We start from the raw sequence: 19,880 nt of genomic DNA, 5'->3' as shown, positions 1-19,880 counted from the left end.
ATGAGAGGAATAGCTCTTGAGAGAATTCTGCCCTGTTAATTACATCCCTTTCTGTTTTTTACACTCTAAGAATGAGATTTGATTCTTGAATAGAGCTTCATTTGGGGAGCACAATTGATTCCTGCCTATACAGGATGATGAAAATATTTTAAAGCCATGATCTAGTACTAAATTCCTGTATTATAGCTCACTGTAACACTTTTTTGAATAAATTAAACAAAGTTGGTTTTTATCTTCTTATATCTGAAAGTTCTTTTATTCTTAATTTGCCAGACATGATTTAAATTATGGAGGAAAGTTTGTGTGTCTTTTTGGAAGTTAGACATTAATCTCCCTTTTCTTTTTGTTGGATATTGTCAAGAAATAATGTGCTCTCTCTGCTTAAAGCCAAGATAAGGGGTTTCTTTTTCAGCAAGCAGATAGGACTAGTCTGCCATAAGATTAACATTTGCGAGCTGGTGAACAATTTATATTGAGCAAAGCAGCAAAATCTGCCATGTTGTAGCAGTCCAGTTTGATCAGTGAAGGCTTCCTCCTGACCCATGGCTGTGAATTTGTTGGGAAACCTGGACCTTGCCTTCTGAAGCAGGTTAAAATCCCAATGACGGGGCTTCTGGCCAGGCTTTATGTAGACAGAAGTTGAAATTTCCTCTTTAAAGCTACTTTTTTTTTTTCATGTGCTGGTAAGTTGGACAGTATTGTCTTTGTGAGCCACCTAATACTGACCTGAGTGGGAGATCTTAGCATGGCTCAGGAAAGGAGCATTCCCTTAAACACTTTGATACTTATTTATATCAAGTCCAGATCGTGAACACAGGTCCCAGGGGTGCTTTTCCATTTGCATCACTTCAACAACCAACATGGTTCAAATGCTGCGGCTATGTAAGAGTTGTGGGACCATACAAGCTGGGGGTCAGAAAAGCATCAGGATCCTTTTAAGGGCCAGGTGGAATTTGGATCAAGACCTGTGACTATGACTGGATGGAGAGGATGTTTATTTTGTTTCCCAGATTCATGCCTTAATCCACCCTTTCGTACAGGACTGCATCTTTAGACCATGTACAGGCTGCCATACAAGGGTACCTAATCCAAACCTAAATGGTTGCTGTGCCATCTGGAGCAGTGAACAATTTGGAGTGCTCATTCTCCATGGCTGTGGAGGGAGAAAAGTGCTCATGAAGACACCTAAGTTTTTTTGGTTTGGTTTTTTTTGGTTTGTTTGTTTGTTTTAATCAACTTTTGCTTATATTTTCCTTTATCAGAACAAAAAAAGAAAAGCAATGAAGCTGCTGAACATTAAAGACTTAGTGCTACTTGGAGCCGTATGCCTGGGACACCTTTTGGCTGCTCCCACGACTGGAGTGGCAGTGTGCCTCCATTATCTGATTCCCTTAAATGAGATCTTTTTTTCAAAGCTAGAGGAACAGCAGGGGAGGGCTGTGGGTGCTTTAGGTGTAGTTAGCTGTCATCTGCTACGTTGCTGGTCATACAGGGCCGTCACTGAGAAGACCATCTGCCTTCAGGATGTAGAAGAGATAGCAAAGAGGTAAAATAATGAAACATTTTTTCTCCTCGCTTCGTCTCCCTGAAAGTTTGGACTTCTGAGGGGCAAAATTTAGAGCTTCACAACTTGTCTCAGCCCCATGGCAAAAAAGTATGGAAGCCCTAGGAGTCAAGTGCTAAGTTTTTGCATGCCACTCCTGCCTCACTGGCAAGAAGAACTGGGATGACTGGATGTCCCAAACAGCTCTTGGCTGAGTGGTTTCAAACACTGCAGAAATGTTTTTGTCTTATGCTAGAGTTCCTCACTTTACTTCTTCAGTTGTCGTGGAGGGGTAACCTTACTGGATGTCTGCCAGATTCTAGTTTTCCCATATCAGGGTTCACTTTATTGATCTTAGCACATTTAACCTCAATAGCCCATTTCCACACAAAAAGGAAATGGAAAGAGAACTCAACAAGCTTGCCTAGATGAGTCTATTATTTAATGTGCCTGCTGATTCTTCATAACGGTAATAGCCAATTACTGTTTATAACCATAGCCATGTAAAGTTATTCATATTAGAACCTAGCACCTAAACAACTCCAAGAATAATTTACAGATATATCTTTTCCCTTAACTGTAAAATTTACAGAGCTACCATCTGTAGACACAGTGTCCCTCAGGACATGAAGAAATTTCTGTGACTGTCTTACTGATAATTCCCAGTTTCTTGGGATTACAAGAACTGTGCGTATAGGTAAAGACAATAAATTCAGTATGCATTAAACACATCTAGCAATGAAACTATTCAGGCAGAAACAATTGCCCTGCTTCGTTTTTCCTTATTCTCAGTCTTGAGTCACACTTACACCCAGCTGGAGACATGAAGCTCCTGAAGATACTCAGGGAAGGCGCTTCAGAAACCTTGGCTGGATGGCCACGATACACTGGTGCCTAGATACTGCTCAGATGGATTACTGTGATGAGTGCCATATGAATAATGACATTCTTGGATAAAGTAAGTCATGAAATAAATCATTGCAGGATGCTTTACGCAATTTTGAATTGGATCCTGAAATGTCCTGGGAGGTGGCAGTGTAGAAATGAAGACAGGAGGCTGCTTCTTGTGTATAAACAAAAATATCTTTGCATTTTCTGGTGGCAGAAATGATCTATTGCAAACTCTGTTCTTTTGTTTTTCAGAACTGGACATGAATGGGATGGCATCAGATCGCAACACTTCCTCCCAGGAAGAATACCTCCCACACTATCTCCAGAAGGAAGACCCCTTTGTATCAAAGCTTTCTAGAGAAGCCGACATTGTAGCTGGGTTTTATTTGACAGTAATTGGTAATAATTATTTATATTGCCTTTGAAATATGACTCTGTCACAGCATCCTTGCAGGCACTCACAAAGAAGGCAGAATCTGCTGTGCATTAGATGTGTAATTGCATATTTCTTCATACTGGAAAGAAAAATCTAGGAGGAAGAGGAGATAATGTGTTAGAAATATGGTGTCAGCAGTGTCAACAGTTAGTGTCAACAGACAATGCTGCTCCGGGTGTCCAGGAGTGACTAGCAGTAGACCTTCAGCAAAAAGTGAAGAAATACTCAATTTTTTTCTACTGATAGGTTACTAGCTCGCAGTTTAATCATTCCTGACCAGGACCGACTTTTGCCCTTATGCTATGTGGTCTCTTTTCAAAGCCTCTCTCATGTAAGTACACAGCAAAGAGAACATCCTCAGAAGTGTTCGTTTGAATCTTGCTCAGCTCCTGGCATCAGCTCTCCTACGTCACATGTTATATTGAACAGTATTTTCTGCCTAACACCCTCCTCTCCCTTTTGTTTTGGAGTCTTTCACTGCATGCAAAGCTTTGCAAGCAGAATAAATGCAATTATTTATTGGCTAGTGCACACAGATTATAGCTGAGACTGATTTCTATGTTAAGTATTCATACGCCAAGGAGTTGTCATTTGCCTGGGCAATACTAGTCTCCCTTGCTGCTAGGAATAAACTGGTCCTTGCTCTTGATGATTTACCAACTTTGCTTTGGGGGTGGGGGCAAGGTTATATCTTTTTGTGTCAGTATTTTTGCTCTCCAGTACTTGAGCTTCTATCTGTTGCCTCAACACTTCCACTGCTTTCTACAGTATAGGTGTCCTTATGTTTTATGGCTTCAGTTTATGCAGTTTCTCACAGCTCAGCAGCTATTTTCTGAATAAAGTTGAGCCAAGGTCATGTAACTGTGCTACACCAAACAGGGCGCCGGGTGTCAGGTGGCTGAACATCAGGATGAATGTAGCGTGTACGTGTATTCCATGACATTCATTTTAGTTTTGATTCATTCTCTTGTTCTATCAGATCTGCATAAAATAAAAGGGTCGTAGAATGATAGAATACCAGGTTGGGAGGGACCTCAAGAATCATCCGGTCCAGCCTTTCTAGGCAAGAGCACAGTCAAGCCAAGATGACCCAGCACCCTGTCCAGCTGAGTCTTGAAAGTGTCCACTGTGGCAGAGGCAACCACTCCCCTGGGGAGATTATTCCAATGGTTGACTGTTCTCATAGTGAAAAATTTTCCTCTCACGTCCAGTCGGAATCTTCTCAGGATTAACTTGTACCCATTACCCCTCATCTTTTCCACGTGACTTCTTGTGAAAAGGGAGTCTCCATCTTCTTTGTAGCCACCATTTCAATACTGGTACACAGTGGTGAGATCCCCTCTGAGCCTCTAAGATCTTTCACTCCTACCTTCATGTTTCTCATTCACTGTTCTACATCCCTCCTTCCTGCTCTCTCTTACTGCCTTTCCCCCGACTTCTCTAAGTAATCTAATCTGCAAGGCTGCAATCTAATCTAATCTAATCTAAAGGCTGCAATAACACTTATTTCTAATTTCTCTTCTGCTTATGTCTTTATTGAAAAAGGAATTCAGAGCAGCAGCGATGGCAGGTGAAGCTGTGTCTCTGTGCTGTTCTTTGTATTCATGCACCGTTTTGTATGTATCCTAGCTTTTCACACTCACAGATTTTTCCTGCTGCTATGCAGACAGACGTCTTCGCTGAACTGTCCAAACCACCCCCCCCTCGGTTCTTTTTTTGCTTGGTTAAGCAAACTTAGTTTTAATTCCAGGAAATATGTCTGAGTAGTTGAAATGAATCCTTCCAATGTGCACTGTGTTGCCTTGATATATTGGCTGTATTTAGTGTAGATTTATTCAGTTCCAAAGAAATGCCCCTGCTAGACATGAAACATCTTGAAAAACATAGCTATAATCAAATTAAGGCAAGGAACAGAAATAATGAATTTCCAGTGAAAAAACAAAAGCTAACCATGAAGGCACAGCTTTACATGAGCCCTGTGAGGACACTGAAACTATAGTTTGTAAAGGGATGATAATAATTTTGATATTAGACTTATCAGTAAGATCCCCACCTTACTGGTGTGTAGACTGGACATCAAACAGCCTGTGGTGGATTCACTGTGGCCCAAGCCGGGAAAGTTTAAGCCATAGCCGTGCTGTATATGTGCGTAGTTCTACTTCAGCTACCATATCCTACATTTTGCTCTGGGTTTAACTTATTTTTTCACATGTTTGCTTTGCATTGCATTTTACTTGGTTAGTTACTTTACCCTTATGGTCATTACACACTCCAGCAGCGGCTTTCGTTACAGCCAAGTATGCTTTTCACATGCACATGTAAATGCTATATTTGCATCTCCCTTGGACTTGCATCTATAGCATAAGATACCACTGGTATCCTGCACAGATATTTTTAATTCCTTTTAGCGATCATTGCAGCAATTTTAAGCTGCTCGTCAGTCAGACCCTTAGCCATTTCAGCAACAGCGACTGGTTTAGAATCATAGAAACATTTAGGTTGGAAAAGACCTTTAAGATCATCAAGTCCAACCGTTACCCTAACCCTGCCATCCCACCACTAAACCATGTCCCTAAGCACCTCGTCTGCCCAGCTTTTAAATACCTCCAGGGATGGGGACTCCACCACTTCCCTGGGCAGCCCATTCCAATGCTTGACAACCCTTTCAGTGAAAAAAATTTTCCTGATGTTTCATGTTTTCTAGACCAGCACAGCAGTGTTTTAGGCACTGTGTGCAATACAGTAATGGATATTAATTTGCCAAAGGCCAAGAAACACCCCTTTTATATGGGCTTGTGTGAAGAAGGAGGGTGTTTTGCTTTTTACCCATAAAGCTGAATTACACCTCAGAGCTCAGCCACCAAGAGAGGGAATTAAAGAAAACTGGTGGAAGGAGCAATGTCAGGACTTCTTCTGTGCTTGTGGATAGATGGGGTAAAGCAGTCTTTAAACAAATTTTTCTTACCAAGGAGAAAAAAAAAGCTTTGCTTGGGCTAATCCTTCACATGTGTGTTGTACCTTACAAGATGGGTTTAGCTTATCGCCTTGGGGATGCCACCATTAGCTCCTGTTGATGTGCAGATCCACATTTTATTACCCATTCATGTTTAGCTGGATGGCAACATTTTAATAATAGCTCGAGTCTGAAAAATATGAGAACTTAGAAGTAAATTAATCTTTGTTGTTCCCAGGTAAATCTCTGAGTGGCTTTTTTAACTTTCTGCAAACAAACATAATCCTAAATTTCCTTTTGCACTAAGCTGATTTCTGACAGTTCAAAGCATCCGCATTTCTGTTGGGACATGAAGCACTGCTGTGCAGAGATTTTTGGTGATGTGTAGTGGATCTTGAGGTAGTGGGGAAGGAAGCCTAGCTTTGTGAAACTGCTCACTGATATCAAATGCCCCACAAAAGTCTTGCTGAGTCTGTAACTTCGCTTTGATTGGCAGCTTTATAGTTAATCCCAGCTCTCAAGTATCCGCAGCAGTAAGCAAGAACTATGTGCTTAGATAGCTCTTGGGCATAGTTGTGTCTTGTGGTAACTCCACAGTATTGCAGATTTACTTTGTAAACTGGGTATTCTTTAGAAACCAGAAAACTGAGCATTCAGCACCCATACCCAGCAAGGGTATGTCTGTGGTTTTTTATTGTAACTTATGGTTCAGACCGAACCTGTCAGTTGTCACCTGCCGTCACTGAACCGTGTCCCCTATTCCTTTACAGATCCCTTTCAAGAAATGGTGACTCCTCTTGAGGATGTCCTGTGCGGACATCCTGATAGCAGAGAGAGGGACTCGCTGCCAAAAGGTGGGAAGCCAGGAGGTGGGGATTGCTATGGGCACCTTTTTGTGCTGGAGGCATGTAAGGTGTGAGTGAGTTTCAAATTTACTCCAAACAGGGGAAGAAGCTGCACTGTGAGTGAACAAGGCTGGGATCCTGTCAGGAAACTCGGCAGAGCTCTTAGGGTCAGGATGGTTGTACAGCTGAAGTATTGCAGTTTGAAAATATAAAAATGCCTCTTTTTTTTTTTTTTTTTTTTTTTTTGTCTTTAAAGGAAATCAGGGGTCTTGGCCAATGTGTGATAAATTCTCTGCAAATGTGTGATCTTTTGTCCTAACTAGTTCATTTCCACATGTATTTTTTTAATTGTCTGGGGAAAAAAAAAAGTCAAACGGTACACGTGGTTATAAGAATCCAATTCTTTTCACTTGTCACTTCCCCTGCTAGCTTTTTCATCACTGACTTGATTGATTTACTGTACGGACAGGTAGGGTGGCCAATTACTGAGCGGAGAACCGCTGGCTGTCAGCTCCTTTGAAAGCTCGTGCCAAGTAACTATCGATTTGCAAACTGTTGTTGCACGCTTCCTCAGCGTGTTATGAAACAGCTTAATTGAAAACAAAATCCTGAACCATCTTCTTATTTTTTTTTCCTCTCTGATGGTTTAGCAATGCTGTCAGATTGGAGAGAAGGAATTTTACTTGTTCAGATTTCTTCTTTTATACAGTTTCACCTCTATTCTGACATCTTTGGCTCGTTGTGTGTATGTAAAAGTCTTATGGTGCCATGGACAGTTGTGCCCTGAACTGTTTCCTCCTGGAAAAAAGCCTTTATTTTATATCTGAAGAGTCTTTTTTGCCCTGTTTCCAACCCTGGGCTCTGCCCAGGCACACAGCCTGCCAGCACCTACCAGAGCTGGGAGCCTGCAACAGCAAGGACCTCAGCTAGCTGTTGGGAAAAACTATTTAATAGTAGAGAAAAATGAAGCATTAGGTGGCTCATCTAGGGAAATGATAAAGTTTTTAGCACCGGGGAGTTAAAAAAGAATTCAGAGAAGCAATTTTCAGACACAGGTATAGACAAAAGGCAACTTAAATTATCACTGGACCCCTTCCAGCTGTAGGATTAGGGGGTCAGTGGGATGGGGCTCTTTGAAACATTGCTAGTAATAATGAGCAGTTGCTTCAGAGACTTGTCTGATGAAGACATCTTTCTGGACTACCAGTCAGCTGAAAAAGATTCAGGAAAATGTCAGGTGCTTTCAAAAGGTATTTCAGAGTAAATGCTACCACACTAGATATCCTAAGTATGACTAGAGAGAAGATGGCATTAAGAGAGAAAAGGATTAAGATATAAAAAAAATGGGCAGCGACACTGAGATTCATTCATTTAGCTGTAAGGAAGAAAATAATTGAAATGAATACCTGCAGCTACTTATGATTCAGATTGAGTTTTCAGAGCCATAAGAAATCACCAAGGATAAATCAAATTTTCTGAGAAAACCAAATATTAACTTCTAAGCCCGTTTCTGTCCTGTTTATTTTTAAAACAATATAGAAAGTAATATTGTCAGTATAAAAATAAGAAGTGTTTCCAATTAGATGAGTGTCGCATTTATTACTGAAAAATTCAGAATCAAAGTATTTTTCTCCTGAGTTTCGTAAACTTTCAGTTCCACAGTTACTCGTATTTCTTGAGAAATAGTCTGGTTTTAGCCTCTGGGAACCATTTTTCTCTCTGTCTCATGGATGTACCCAGGTTGGGTTTCTTGGTTCTGCAAGGGCATCACACCCTTGCAAAGGGGATCATTCCATTGATGGGCCAGAGAAAATATCTATTTAATGCCTGAGGTCAAATTCCTGAGGTCTGGCCTCCCAGTAGACTCTGATAAAAATTATGTGGTGTTCAGAGGTACAATATTTGGAGAGGGCGGCATTGCTGGGTGGATGGGGGCTGCTGGGGTCCTTTTGATCATGGAATACGGCTGAGTTTGCACCACCAGAGCCAGTGTTGGAAGGCACCATGAAGAGTGAATTTTCTGCCTCATTGACAGAGGAAAGACGGGTTATTTACGACTTTTCTGTAGTAGTGTGGAGGGTTGGCCTCTGCCAGCAGCCAAACACCGAGGGCAGCCACTTGCTTACAGCCCCCGCACTGGGAAGGGGAGGAAATAGGAAGAGCGAAAGCAGTGGAGATAAAGACGGAGTGGAGGTAAAGCTGGGGAGATTGCTCACCAGTTACTGTTGTGGCCAAAACAGACTCATCATGGGGAATTTAACTTAACTGAAAGCAGTCAATTATTGATTCAGGTAGTGAGAAACAAAGATGAAAGACAAAATACTTAAGGAAAACACCTTTCCTTCCCCTTTCCCAGGCTGAACTTCACTCCAACGTCTTTTCCCTCATTGCCATTCTATGTCCCTTTGGTGAGGCAATGGCGCTTCAGGAGGTCGGGGTCTATGCCACTCTTTTCTTCTGCATCTGTCTCCTTCTTGCTTGTCTCCTCTGCTCTGTTGTGAGGCCTCTGTGGGCCATGGTCCCCTCAGCTTGTTCACCTTTGGGGGTGACTCTTGCTTCCTGAAAGGGATGCTGTGTGCTGGACTGCGTTTCCACCGCAAAATGCTTGCTCAGGGCTCAAACTCTTTGAAACACGACTTAGTGAAGAAAGAGTTTTCTTTAAGGGAACTGAAATTTTTGGTGTCAGTGTGATTAACTCCATGGCTGATTAGCCACTTGCAGCGCTGGTCCCTGAGGGTCCTTGGGTGATGATATGGCAAAAAAGATGTCAGCCAACATGAACAGGATCCCTCCTCGTGCACTGAATTCCAGCTGGAAGTTAAAATCAGATATATTTTATCATTTTTCTTCCTTATGATAGAAATAAATTTTTAATGTAAAATATAAGATGTGATATTAATAACTTCATTTACAATATTTTAGAAATGTATGCCTCAACCTCTGATTACAGTGTTTAATAAAATTAAGGTTGGTCAGAGATAGGGGTCCTTGTGATTATAGACAGCTGAATTTCATTCTTGTGGTTGTATAAATGTTTGTGAGACAAACAGCATTGATCAGAACAGAGGAATTATGGGATTTCTATTACGCGCATCCAAATGACAGTTGTGCAGGCTCAGGTGGTGAAGGCAATGCCCGGCTGCAGAGGGGAAAATAACATTTGTTGTGGGAGGGAGATGTCTGCAGTAGGTGTCTCTGTGAGCTGCATAGCGAGGGTGAGATGATCATGTTTCAGAGTAAAATGTCTAGCCTTGGGACCACAGGTTCAGGCTGAGTCTATCAGAGAATGTCACAAGGAAGATGGGATATTGCTGGTTTGAGGGGAATTCTAATTTGATTGGTTTTCTTTTTGTATTTTTATAGGGATTCTTTCAACTCTGGGAAATGGGTATGTTATTTTTATGTCCTCAAAGCGAAAAAAGAAGCTGAGACCTGCTGAGATAATGACTGTTAATTTAGCAGTGTGTGATCTGGGCATTTCAGGTAATTTCAAGTCTTATTTTTACTCTTTTTACTATCCCACTAGCCTTTCTGGCAGCAGAAGTCATGGAGAGCCCCAAATGACTTTTGCTCTATTATTTGCATAGCAGTAAGAGAGAAGGATAGAAAACAACATTCCTGAGCAACTTGATGGAAAGAAATTAAAAATACAGAGGAAAAAATAGGGTTGGATTTATCAGTCAGGCAAAACTCCTGTTCACCCCAGCACTGGGCAGGCCTTCGAAGACAGCTCCCATGTGCGTCCTGGCACAATAACCACAAAATAGCTCGGCATTACAGTTGAAGAAAATTATATTTTCTTGCTGTAGGTGCAACAGAAAGGATCCAGGTACTTCAAAAATACATGTTTAGTCAGATATGACTGGGGATGGACATGAGGGGAAAGAATTTGAAAATGCCAGTGGCCATCAGCCTATCAAAGCTGATAACTTCCTCTCTAGTGACCGTCCTCTTTTATCTCTGGGTCAGGAAAATAAGCATTTGTGTCAGTCTTTAGAGTAAGAGCCATATCAGCCAGCTGGAGGGATTTTTGTTTCAACGCCACAGCCTGAATGCCTTGGCATGAGAGGAGGGAGCTTTGGAAAGGTTAACATGAAGCTGCAGGGTCAAAAGCCTTTGGAGATCATTCCTTTGGCTCTTAACGTGAGTCTCATTCAGCTGCTTATGGCGACGTGCAAATGCAGGGAGAGGACTGGACGTCCTTTAGAAAAGGATATTTTGGATGGCAGATAATCCAGTGAGTATAAAGGCCTGATGTAACCCAGCTGACCATGGGATCTCCCCAGTGCAATATAAACGATGGTATGTTCCCATGCTCCCAAAGTCCTCTGTCCCCTATGTGTTGCATACACCAGGACCCCTGTCCCCAGCTCCAGTGCACCCTTTTCCTGCCCTCATCTCTGCCAAATGTGTTTGCTTTCATCCAAATGCCTAAAATAGCACTGAACAACATAAAATGATGGCTCCCAGCCTGCCAAACCCGAAGCTCATTGTGCTCCCACTGCACACGGCCAAGGCTCACCCCCTCAACTTCCAGTAACTTTGATGCCTCTTGGTGATCAGTAAACATGCTTTTCTGAAGGAGATACTTATCAATTCACAGGAGAAAGGTGTTAGTATAAACATCTCTGCTCTGCTACCACACAAAGAAATCCCAATGATTTCTTTGGCGTATCTGCCATAGAGACACCATTTCCATCTTGCAGCACTTAGAAGTGAAGAAAACAAAAAAAAAGGATCAGTTTTTGCCTCTTCTGTGATGCTCCCCACCTCCTTTGTGTCCTGAGAGTCTGTCTTATTTTATAAGGCTCATACCTGACTCCAATGAGAGTCACTCCAGCCAGACAGAGAGTTTCAGGAGAATTTCCATAGCTGTATATTTGGAATGTAAACAGGTATCTCCTAACCCTATAAGCTCTATATCCCAATCATACAAACTACAGCTTGTTTGGGAGCTCTCTTAGCATGAGGACTGCTAGTTTCTCTGTTAAGGTCTGTCACCAACATACCACTTGGTCACCTTGTCTTCCATGTGGATCTCAGTCTGTGTGTTTAAGTTTTGTAACTAAAAATAAGTGCAATTGGCACAGTCATTCGTGCATTTTCTACCTTCTTTTCTCTTTCCTTTTTTTCTTTTTTGTTAATGGAAGATGTTGACTCAAGAAATGTGATGTGTTCTGTCTGCTGGGCTGACTGGAGTGAAGATGGGACTTTTTCCAAAATCTTCCCATTTCATGCACTTGTCTTGGCACCTTGTTCAAGAAATGGATTCTCCCACGGCCCTGCTTCCTACAGACTTCCACAGGGTGGCACCAGCCACTTGTTCAAAACTGCATCAGGCTCATTTTGCACTGATACCATGCTCCGAGTCCTGTGCTGCCGAAGAGAAATTTGATTTTGTGCAAAGAAATGTTTTGGCCTTTAGAGCTGGCAATGATTTACATGAGTAAAGTTGCTGCCTCTTAGCATATAGCCCAGACCTTGCCATATGTCAAGTTTTCCTTGAAACCTTAATCACTGGGGTCAGCTTTTGCTTGAAAAATTAAAGTACATTGCTTCTGCTCAGAGAAAAAGCACATAATATATTGATCTGAACGCAACCTTCAGGCAGAATTTTCCTTACAGGCTTAGGCAAAGGAAAATAATCCCCAAAATACCTTGTTTAAAAATAAGTCTCATTTTGAAAGGTTTTCAGTCATGATGCTTTTGGCACAGACAGTGGAGCAAAGGTCATTTTCTGCAAGATTTTGTTTTGGTAGAAATGTTTTCATTTTTTTGTTATGAATGAAAACAGAATGTTTAGTTTTGCATCAGTTTGATCTGAAATTGAACGTTTTCGGGACCAATCCAAAATATTTTTCTACAGATCACTTGAACAAAATAGAAACTTTTGTCTTGAGTTCTATGAATAGATTACCTTGTGGGAATTACAGTTTGCGAGACCATTTTTGCCATCTTTATAAACCAATTCACTGAACTTCCATGACATTAGAGACAGTGAGGTTCAACCACGGAAACTAGCCCAGGGCAGCTGAGATGCTTTCAGCTCCTTGAGGTGCTCTGGTAACTCCTGTGCAGGAAGGAAATCAGTCACAGGAAGGTGGAGTTCAATATTTAATCTTGTTTGAATGTTGCAGTTGAACTGTTCAGGCCTTGGAGCATTTCAGGTCAGTCTGGTAAGTAGAAATGAAGGATTCAGAAAACATCCTGATGTTCCTAGATTTTAAATTTTTGAATTTTCTTTTCCATTAAAGTTGATTTTTTTGTTTGTCCAGTTTGAGACAAAAAAAAAATAAAATCAGGAAGTGTAGGTTTCCAACTAGAAAATTACAATTTCCAAACTTTCTCATTTTCATGATACTTACAAAGTCTATGAATAATGTTAATCTGTTTTAAGGTGAGAATGGAACAATGTATGACCTAACTTCACTTCTTCTGGAATGCACCAGCCACTTTTACAAATGGAGAAAGGAGCTAAGATGCCACTAGGACAGAGTCTCCAAAATAATTAAGTATTTCCCTTCTGCTTGGGGATGCTTAAAACTTTTTAATATCTGTGGCTAAGTGAGTCGCTGAGAGTCACGAAGGAAGAGTGTGGTATGGGCAGGAGCTGAAACTGCTGCTGCAGCCCAAGTCCATCCCGCGACCATAGCACCATCTCCCTTTCTAACCTAACATTTTAGCTACTGTTGGGTCTTGATAGGTTTGCAGAAGTCCTCTTTGAAGGCAAATTTCTTTCTCCTGTGTTTGAAGACACTCAACTGATTATAGGGATGTAGCCAAACTAGATCTGTGCCTGTTTCAAACCCAGACTCACCCATCACCCGTACTGTTTACATGCTCGCATGTATTTGCATGTGGACTTAACAAATACTCTGAAATTTTAATAATGGGAAGAACTTGCACATACTCAGTACCAGAGTATGTGTTTGCTTCTGGTTCATGTGGTCCACAGTAAAACACTGGTTTCTAGGCTTTCTGCAGGGTTGGCTCATCCTACCACAGCATAGATGCTATGTGATCTAGCTACAGCTGCCTTAGGCTTAGTCCTGTGGCTGGAGGGCACACAAGTCACCACATCTATTGTACCTCAAGCCCCCTCTCCACATTACAGAACATTTTTACTGGTATTAGCTTCTGGCAAAGTTCACTTTTCTGAAAAAGGGTGGGTTTATCAGTGATGGCTTTTATCAGTCAACTGACATTCTTTTCTCCTTTTGAAGTTGTAGGAAAACCCTTTAGTATCATTTCCTTCTTTTCTCACCGCTGGATGTTTGGATGGATGGGCTGCCGCTGGTATGGATGGGCTGGTTTCTTCTTTGGCTGTGGGAGCCTTATTACCATGACAGCTGTCAGCCTGGATAGATACCTAAAAATCTGCCACTTGTCTTACGGTAAGAAAGGAAACTATATTAAGTGACTTTAAAAAAGCTATATTAAGTGATATAGTTTTCTAGACTGAAATCATGCTTGAGCACTTCAGAAGGCTTTTATTAAATATACAAGGGAATACACAAATAAGAGAAACATATTTGCATGATCCAAGTAATTCCAGCTAAATTTGTATTGCTGGACATATCATCTTTGCCTATTAACATTAACAGATGCAAGTATCACACATATTGCAAGGTCTGATGGACCAACACACAAAAGTATTCCTTATTAGATGCCTAAATTCCTTTAATATATGTGGCAAGCTATTTAAAACATCTAAAGGATTGGATATGCAATAGATCATAATGTGATATCGTCTCTCTAATATGGAGATGAAACCTGAGAGGATTAAATGAATTTAGCAATGAAAGCTGTTATCACCATATCCATCTATATCTTATATCTCTTGAATACGATGTAACATATGCTTCATTATTTCTGGTTAAAAGATGTCACAGTTTAGAAAAGATGTTTTTCCTGCATTGGAAGGGACTAACTCCCCAACAGAAAACAGGGAATACTCAAGCTGACTTTACATATAAGAAACACCTTGCCCATGTGTCTTGAGGGACATACAATGGATTTCATTGTAATGACATAGAATATCAATCATGTAATGTTAATTTATAAGAAATCTTTACAGCTAGGAAGTGTAGGTAAGTAAGCCAGTCTGTCCAACAGCTGAGCATGCTATCAATTAAAAACTGTGGTACTGTGCTAAGATCTGCTGTCATAGATCCTGGCACATCCATTCTTTTTCCTTAAATGTGAGTGCAGGGAAGGTGTCCTTAGCTGAGCTTTAAATACACCATTCACATTAAGCAGCATTTCAGTTCTTTCTATAAAAGTCTTATCAAAATAATTCAGTGGCAACCTGAATCATAGACAACTTTTCACAGGCTTGGTGAGCTGAAATAAATATTTCATGGCTGGCTGCATTCATGCTGTGAACTCTGGTATTTAGTATATCTTAGTTCAAGAGAGACAGAACACTTCAAAACCTCTTTTCTCAAGGACTGTCTGATCATGGTTGTCCATACAAAATGCTGGAGAGCAATAAACATATCTAGCATGTTCAGTCTAGGTGGTTAATTTAGCCATTTTCTGTATAAGGCCTAAATCAGTCATCAGGAACCTGAAGCACCTGACTATATACCTAGACCTTCATTTTACTCAAAAAACAGCGACTGTGGGGGTTCTTTTTGTTTGTTTTGAGTTTTGAGGGTTTTGGTTTTGGGTTTTTTTTTTGGTAGTAGATCATTATAGTTTGACAATAGCTGTGAAAATAATGTTGCTCTTTTAGTACTCATGCTGAACACAAGAAGGCACCTTTCTGTCTCTCAGCCATCGGGCTCAAATACAACATTTGTCAGTCAGTGCTCATTTTCCTTCTGGTAATCTGGAAATGTAAAATCAGCTGTGGAGGGGGTACTGGTCACATCCAAATTGCAGCTGTTTCTTTGCTTTGCTTTTGTTTTAAAGTCATTCACAAACCCTGAAGAAAGGTCCTCAATGTCAGGGGATGGGGAGTGAAAACAGATTAGAGCTTCCAAGGTGGAAGGAGCTATTATAACACCATAGCTTAAGTTTCTGCATAAATCATAGGTTTTCACTTGTTAGTCCTATCTGAATCCAACATGTTAAACATAGGTGATGATGGAAAGCTTGTAAACCGAAGCTTTTTCTAGATGAATTAGAGTTGTGTGCAAGGTGAGCAGAGAGACAATATTCCACTCCACAACTTCAGCCATGCCATCAGCATTTAATAAAATAAATGGGCAAGGATACATGAAAACACCTATTACGAATACTTCTGACACTACGCACATGGTGATTTACTGTGCTGGAAAAGAATGACAAGGTAAAAATAAATCTTGGAAATGTTATTTCTTCTGTGAAGCCTTGTCTTTCAGTCACTTAGGTTAATAATTTATGTTGAGAAGTGTCCTTAGATCAAACTTTAGCCAGTTAATATATGATAAGAAGAATAGGAAATGATGTTAAGTTACATTATACAGTTGCAGCTAGCAAGCCTTCACACTGAACAATGAAAGGGTGAATTAAACGCTTAGTCCTTCATGTGGGTTGAACCTCCAGCTCCTCTGACCACACACTATGAATGTGCCTTTGCAGACCACATCACAATTTTCAAAATTCCTAGACAAGATTCCCACGATTGCTGCTGAGCTAGTTCCTTGGATTGCTTTTGTACGGACTCTTCTAGGTTGTAAATCATCACAGCCTAAAATAAAGTCAGGTGGAGCCCTCCATATGAGTGTGCATTTCTCTTCATGAGGTACAATGCAAGCCAGGGTGGCTAGCTCAGGGGTCACTATCAATACCTGGAAAGAGGAAGGATGAACCCTACAGAGTTGTTGTCAAACAGCCAATCAAACCCTTACCGCATGTGTAGAATGACATGCTCAATAGTGCCAAATACCTATGGACCTGAACTTGTAACTCTTGAATTATTTTCCAGGTACCTGGCTTAAGAGACATCATGCATTTATCTGTCTAGCAATAATCTGGGCCTATGCTACGTTTTGGGCTACGGTGCCTTTTGCTGGTGTGGGGAGCTATGCCCCCGAGCCGTTTGGGACCTCCTGCACTCTGGACTGGTGGCTGGCACAGGCTTCGGTGGCTGGACAGGCTTTTATTCTGAGTATTCTTTTCTTTTGCCTCCTGTTCCCCACTGCAGTGATTGTGTTTTCCTATGTCAAAATCATTTTAAAAGTCAAATCATCCACCAAAGAGGTTGCTCACTATGATACCAGGATTCAGAACAGCCACATACTTGAAATGAAGCTGACCAAGGTAGGTAGGAAGATTTAACTCAATTTGCTTTGTCGGGTCGTAAAAGCAGGCTTGGAGAACATCAATCATATGCTCTTCTCTGAAGGTGGTTCTTTTAGCTTTCTCCTCCGTTACAGTCAAGATGGAAAAAGACAGGAGTTGAGACATAATTTTGTGATTAGGGCACTCAAGTCCCTGAGATCGTGATTCAGTCTGAAGCTCTGCCACAGCCTTCCTGTGTGAACTTGCACAAGTCGCATCATCTCCCTGTGGCCCTGTTCCCTGTCATAAAACTCCCTTTGCTTTCAGAAACAGTTGTAAAAAATTATTTTAAGATGTTTGAGGTGCCCAGGAATTATAACGGAAAACCAGATAAAAAGCAGATTATTGTAGCAGGAAAATAAAACTTACAGACCGCTTACCTTCCTCTGCTAATGAAGATATAAACCAAACTCAATCCTGTGATACTGCAATTGTTTTTATGTAAATAATTTATCATTTAAGTTCAGCCATAAGCTACTGATAAAAATGCACTCAACTGATAAAATTAATTTGCCATCTCAGGCCATATCCTATTTTCCCTTTCTGATTGAATCTGTTTTCTGTTTGGCAATGGTGACAGCGATGATCCTTGCTGATACTGGTTATTGTGCCAGAATCTCTCAAAATAAAAAGCTTATACTGAACAAAACCAGATTCCTTAGCTGTAGAAGATTCACAAGCCTCTGTAAGCCATGCCAAGAAGGAGACGAAAAGCATCTTTTGCTTGGCTGATCAAATTTTATTACATTTTTGGGGAGTTGAACTGGAAGTTAGGTAATATACAGCAATAAGTGACTTTATGCCTAAACGTATCGAAGAATCTCAGGTAGGTACCTGTATGGTCAGTGCTGCCAATGCAGCTGGTAAATCTGTGCTTGCCTTTAAAAAGGGATGCTTCAATATGGTCCTGTTTTGGGGTTATTCAGCACCTTTCCTTCAAAGAACAATGGGAACTTTTGATTTGAGGTTGCAGATTTATTTTTGCCATATTGGAGGGATCATATAAAACTTCAGTGTGATCTGAGTCAAAATTCTAGTAATTGCCTCTTCTGTCTTGGATCTACAGTGGAGGATATAATGTTGGGATAAATATAAACGTGGAAAATGAGTATCCATCATAACCCATTTAACTTCATGGCACAATTTACAACAAAAAGGCTGTGTTTGAGAGCCTTGGCTTCAGTGACAGACAACAAAAGAAACCATAAAAGAATGAAGTTTCCCTGAACGTAGTATTACCATCAAGATGTGGAACCAAAGGCTCCACAAAAGGTTATGCAGTATCCAAAAACTTGTGCTTTCTGATATTTTTTTGCTGTATTCCTGCTAATTGCCTGATTCCAAATGAGCGCACATGCACTGCTATCCGTCTGGATGCAGTAATACTCTGTCAATGGGAGCAGTATAACCACATATGCTCTTCAGGATGTATTATTGCATGATGCAATTTGAAGCTATATCAGGCTGTGGCTGAGTGCAGACAGACAGGTTCAGGGAAAGTATATAAATCACAATTTTTGCCCCCAGACAGTTTTGGTTTAACATTTATACTAGACATTCTTATGGCTACATTTCCTCCTGTTATAAGGACATCCTTTTATCATTTACCGGGAATGCAAGCTAAATGTTTGGTAGAAACTTGCTTTTTAAAGCATCTACAGATTCTAATGGAGTACAAAATCCATGCTATGGGTTAGGAGAAAGAAAATTAGACTTTGTGCTAGCATTCTCACTCTCAATTAAATTCCCAATACCTTCCATTCCTGCTTACCCAGGTAAATACAGTATTTTTTTATCTGCTGGAGTGGGTATACCCAGGGACTTGACAGCTCATGCCTTATTGAATGACTTTATGCTTACTTGTTCCATATTTGTCTTGAAAGGGATTCAAATGGTTGGCATTTTTCTGGTGACAGATAGACCATGGACCCCCTCTTGCGTGCAGGCAGGAGGTAAACCTAGTGTGGCAAAACTCTTCTCCTTCCTCCTGTTACCAATGGCCATATTCATGGCAGGTTATTGGTCCCATTGAGTTTTGACACCTTTTCTGTAGGACATCAGGACAACCTGCAAGAGAGGAAGAAGCCCTGCATTAGATCAGGGTGTTGCAAACTCTTCTCTTTTCTTGTTTTCCTAATTTCCTTTGCTTTTGCCCCGGTGACTGGTACTGGGTGATACAGAAGAAGGAGCTATAGCAGATATAGACAGGAATATACTCTCCTAAACAAACTCACCTACAGAGATACTTGGGGTCCCCCACTCCCACATACCATTGGGACCTACTTTAGTCCTGGAAACTTCTTCAAAGACTTTGATTTTAGGAACTTTGGAATCTGATTTCAAAGGACCCAGAATCTGGAAGACTTGCACTTAATTATTTTTTGGCTTTGTTTTCCCAGTGCATGCTTCTTTAATTCTGGAATGGAAAGAGACTGGGGGTTTTTTTGACAGTCTGAGGAATATTTGACTGGAATAGGCTGTAGAAGTGAGGGGCCCTGAAAATAAACAAGAAAAAAAAAAGAAAACAAACAAAAAAACAACAAAGAGAAACCCTATAGGAAATGTTTCCAGATTAACCTGCATTCATTTCAGAGATCTTGCTAAGATTTTCAAAAGCTTTCACAGTTCTGTTATATATTACTCTAAAAAAGAGAGTCTGTATGTTTTTAAAGGTCTCTCCTCCTTAAATAATTTAAATTTGATATCAAAGAATTATTATTTTTTGAGATCCCATGTTTAAACTGACCTTACAGCATTTTTAATGGTCTGTGATAACAAACTCATTAACTGCTCTGTGTCAGGTGAAAGGAAAACAAGAGCTAGATAAAGAGAAGATAAATGCGTGACAGCTTTTGTTCATGCTGTAAATTTATCTGAAGAGAGTTATCATTTTTCTTCTCCATTCTCTTCCATGTTCCCTTGCATCCTGCCTAGCTGTGGGCT

General features: G+C 40.7%; 1 protein-coding gene across 1 annotated transcript in view; it reads left to right on the top strand.

Annotated features, from left to right (window-relative positions):
• The first annotated feature begins 2,688 nt into the window (after positions 1 to 2,688).
• Positions 2,689 to 19,880, top strand: part of OPN5 (opsin 5) — an 18,810-nt gene continuing 1,618 nt past the window's right edge. The window contains 4 exon segments of the mRNA XM_009639608.1: positions 2,689 to 2,833; positions 10,032 to 10,151; positions 13,892 to 14,062; positions 16,582 to 16,942. Of these exon segments, the coding sequence (XP_009637903.1) occupies positions 2,695 to 2,833; positions 10,032 to 10,151; positions 13,892 to 14,062; positions 16,582 to 16,942 (791 nt within the window). The 5' untranslated portion in view covers positions 2,689 to 2,694.

Source organism: Egretta garzetta, unplaced genomic scaffold (assembly GCF_000687185.1).
Source record: "Egretta garzetta isolate BGI_Z169 unplaced genomic scaffold, ASM68718v1 scaffold235, whole genome shotgun sequence".
Lineage (NCBI taxonomy): Eukaryota > Metazoa > Chordata > Aves > Pelecaniformes > Ardeidae > Egretta > Egretta garzetta.
This window is presented reverse-complemented; position numbering and strand designations above follow the sequence as displayed.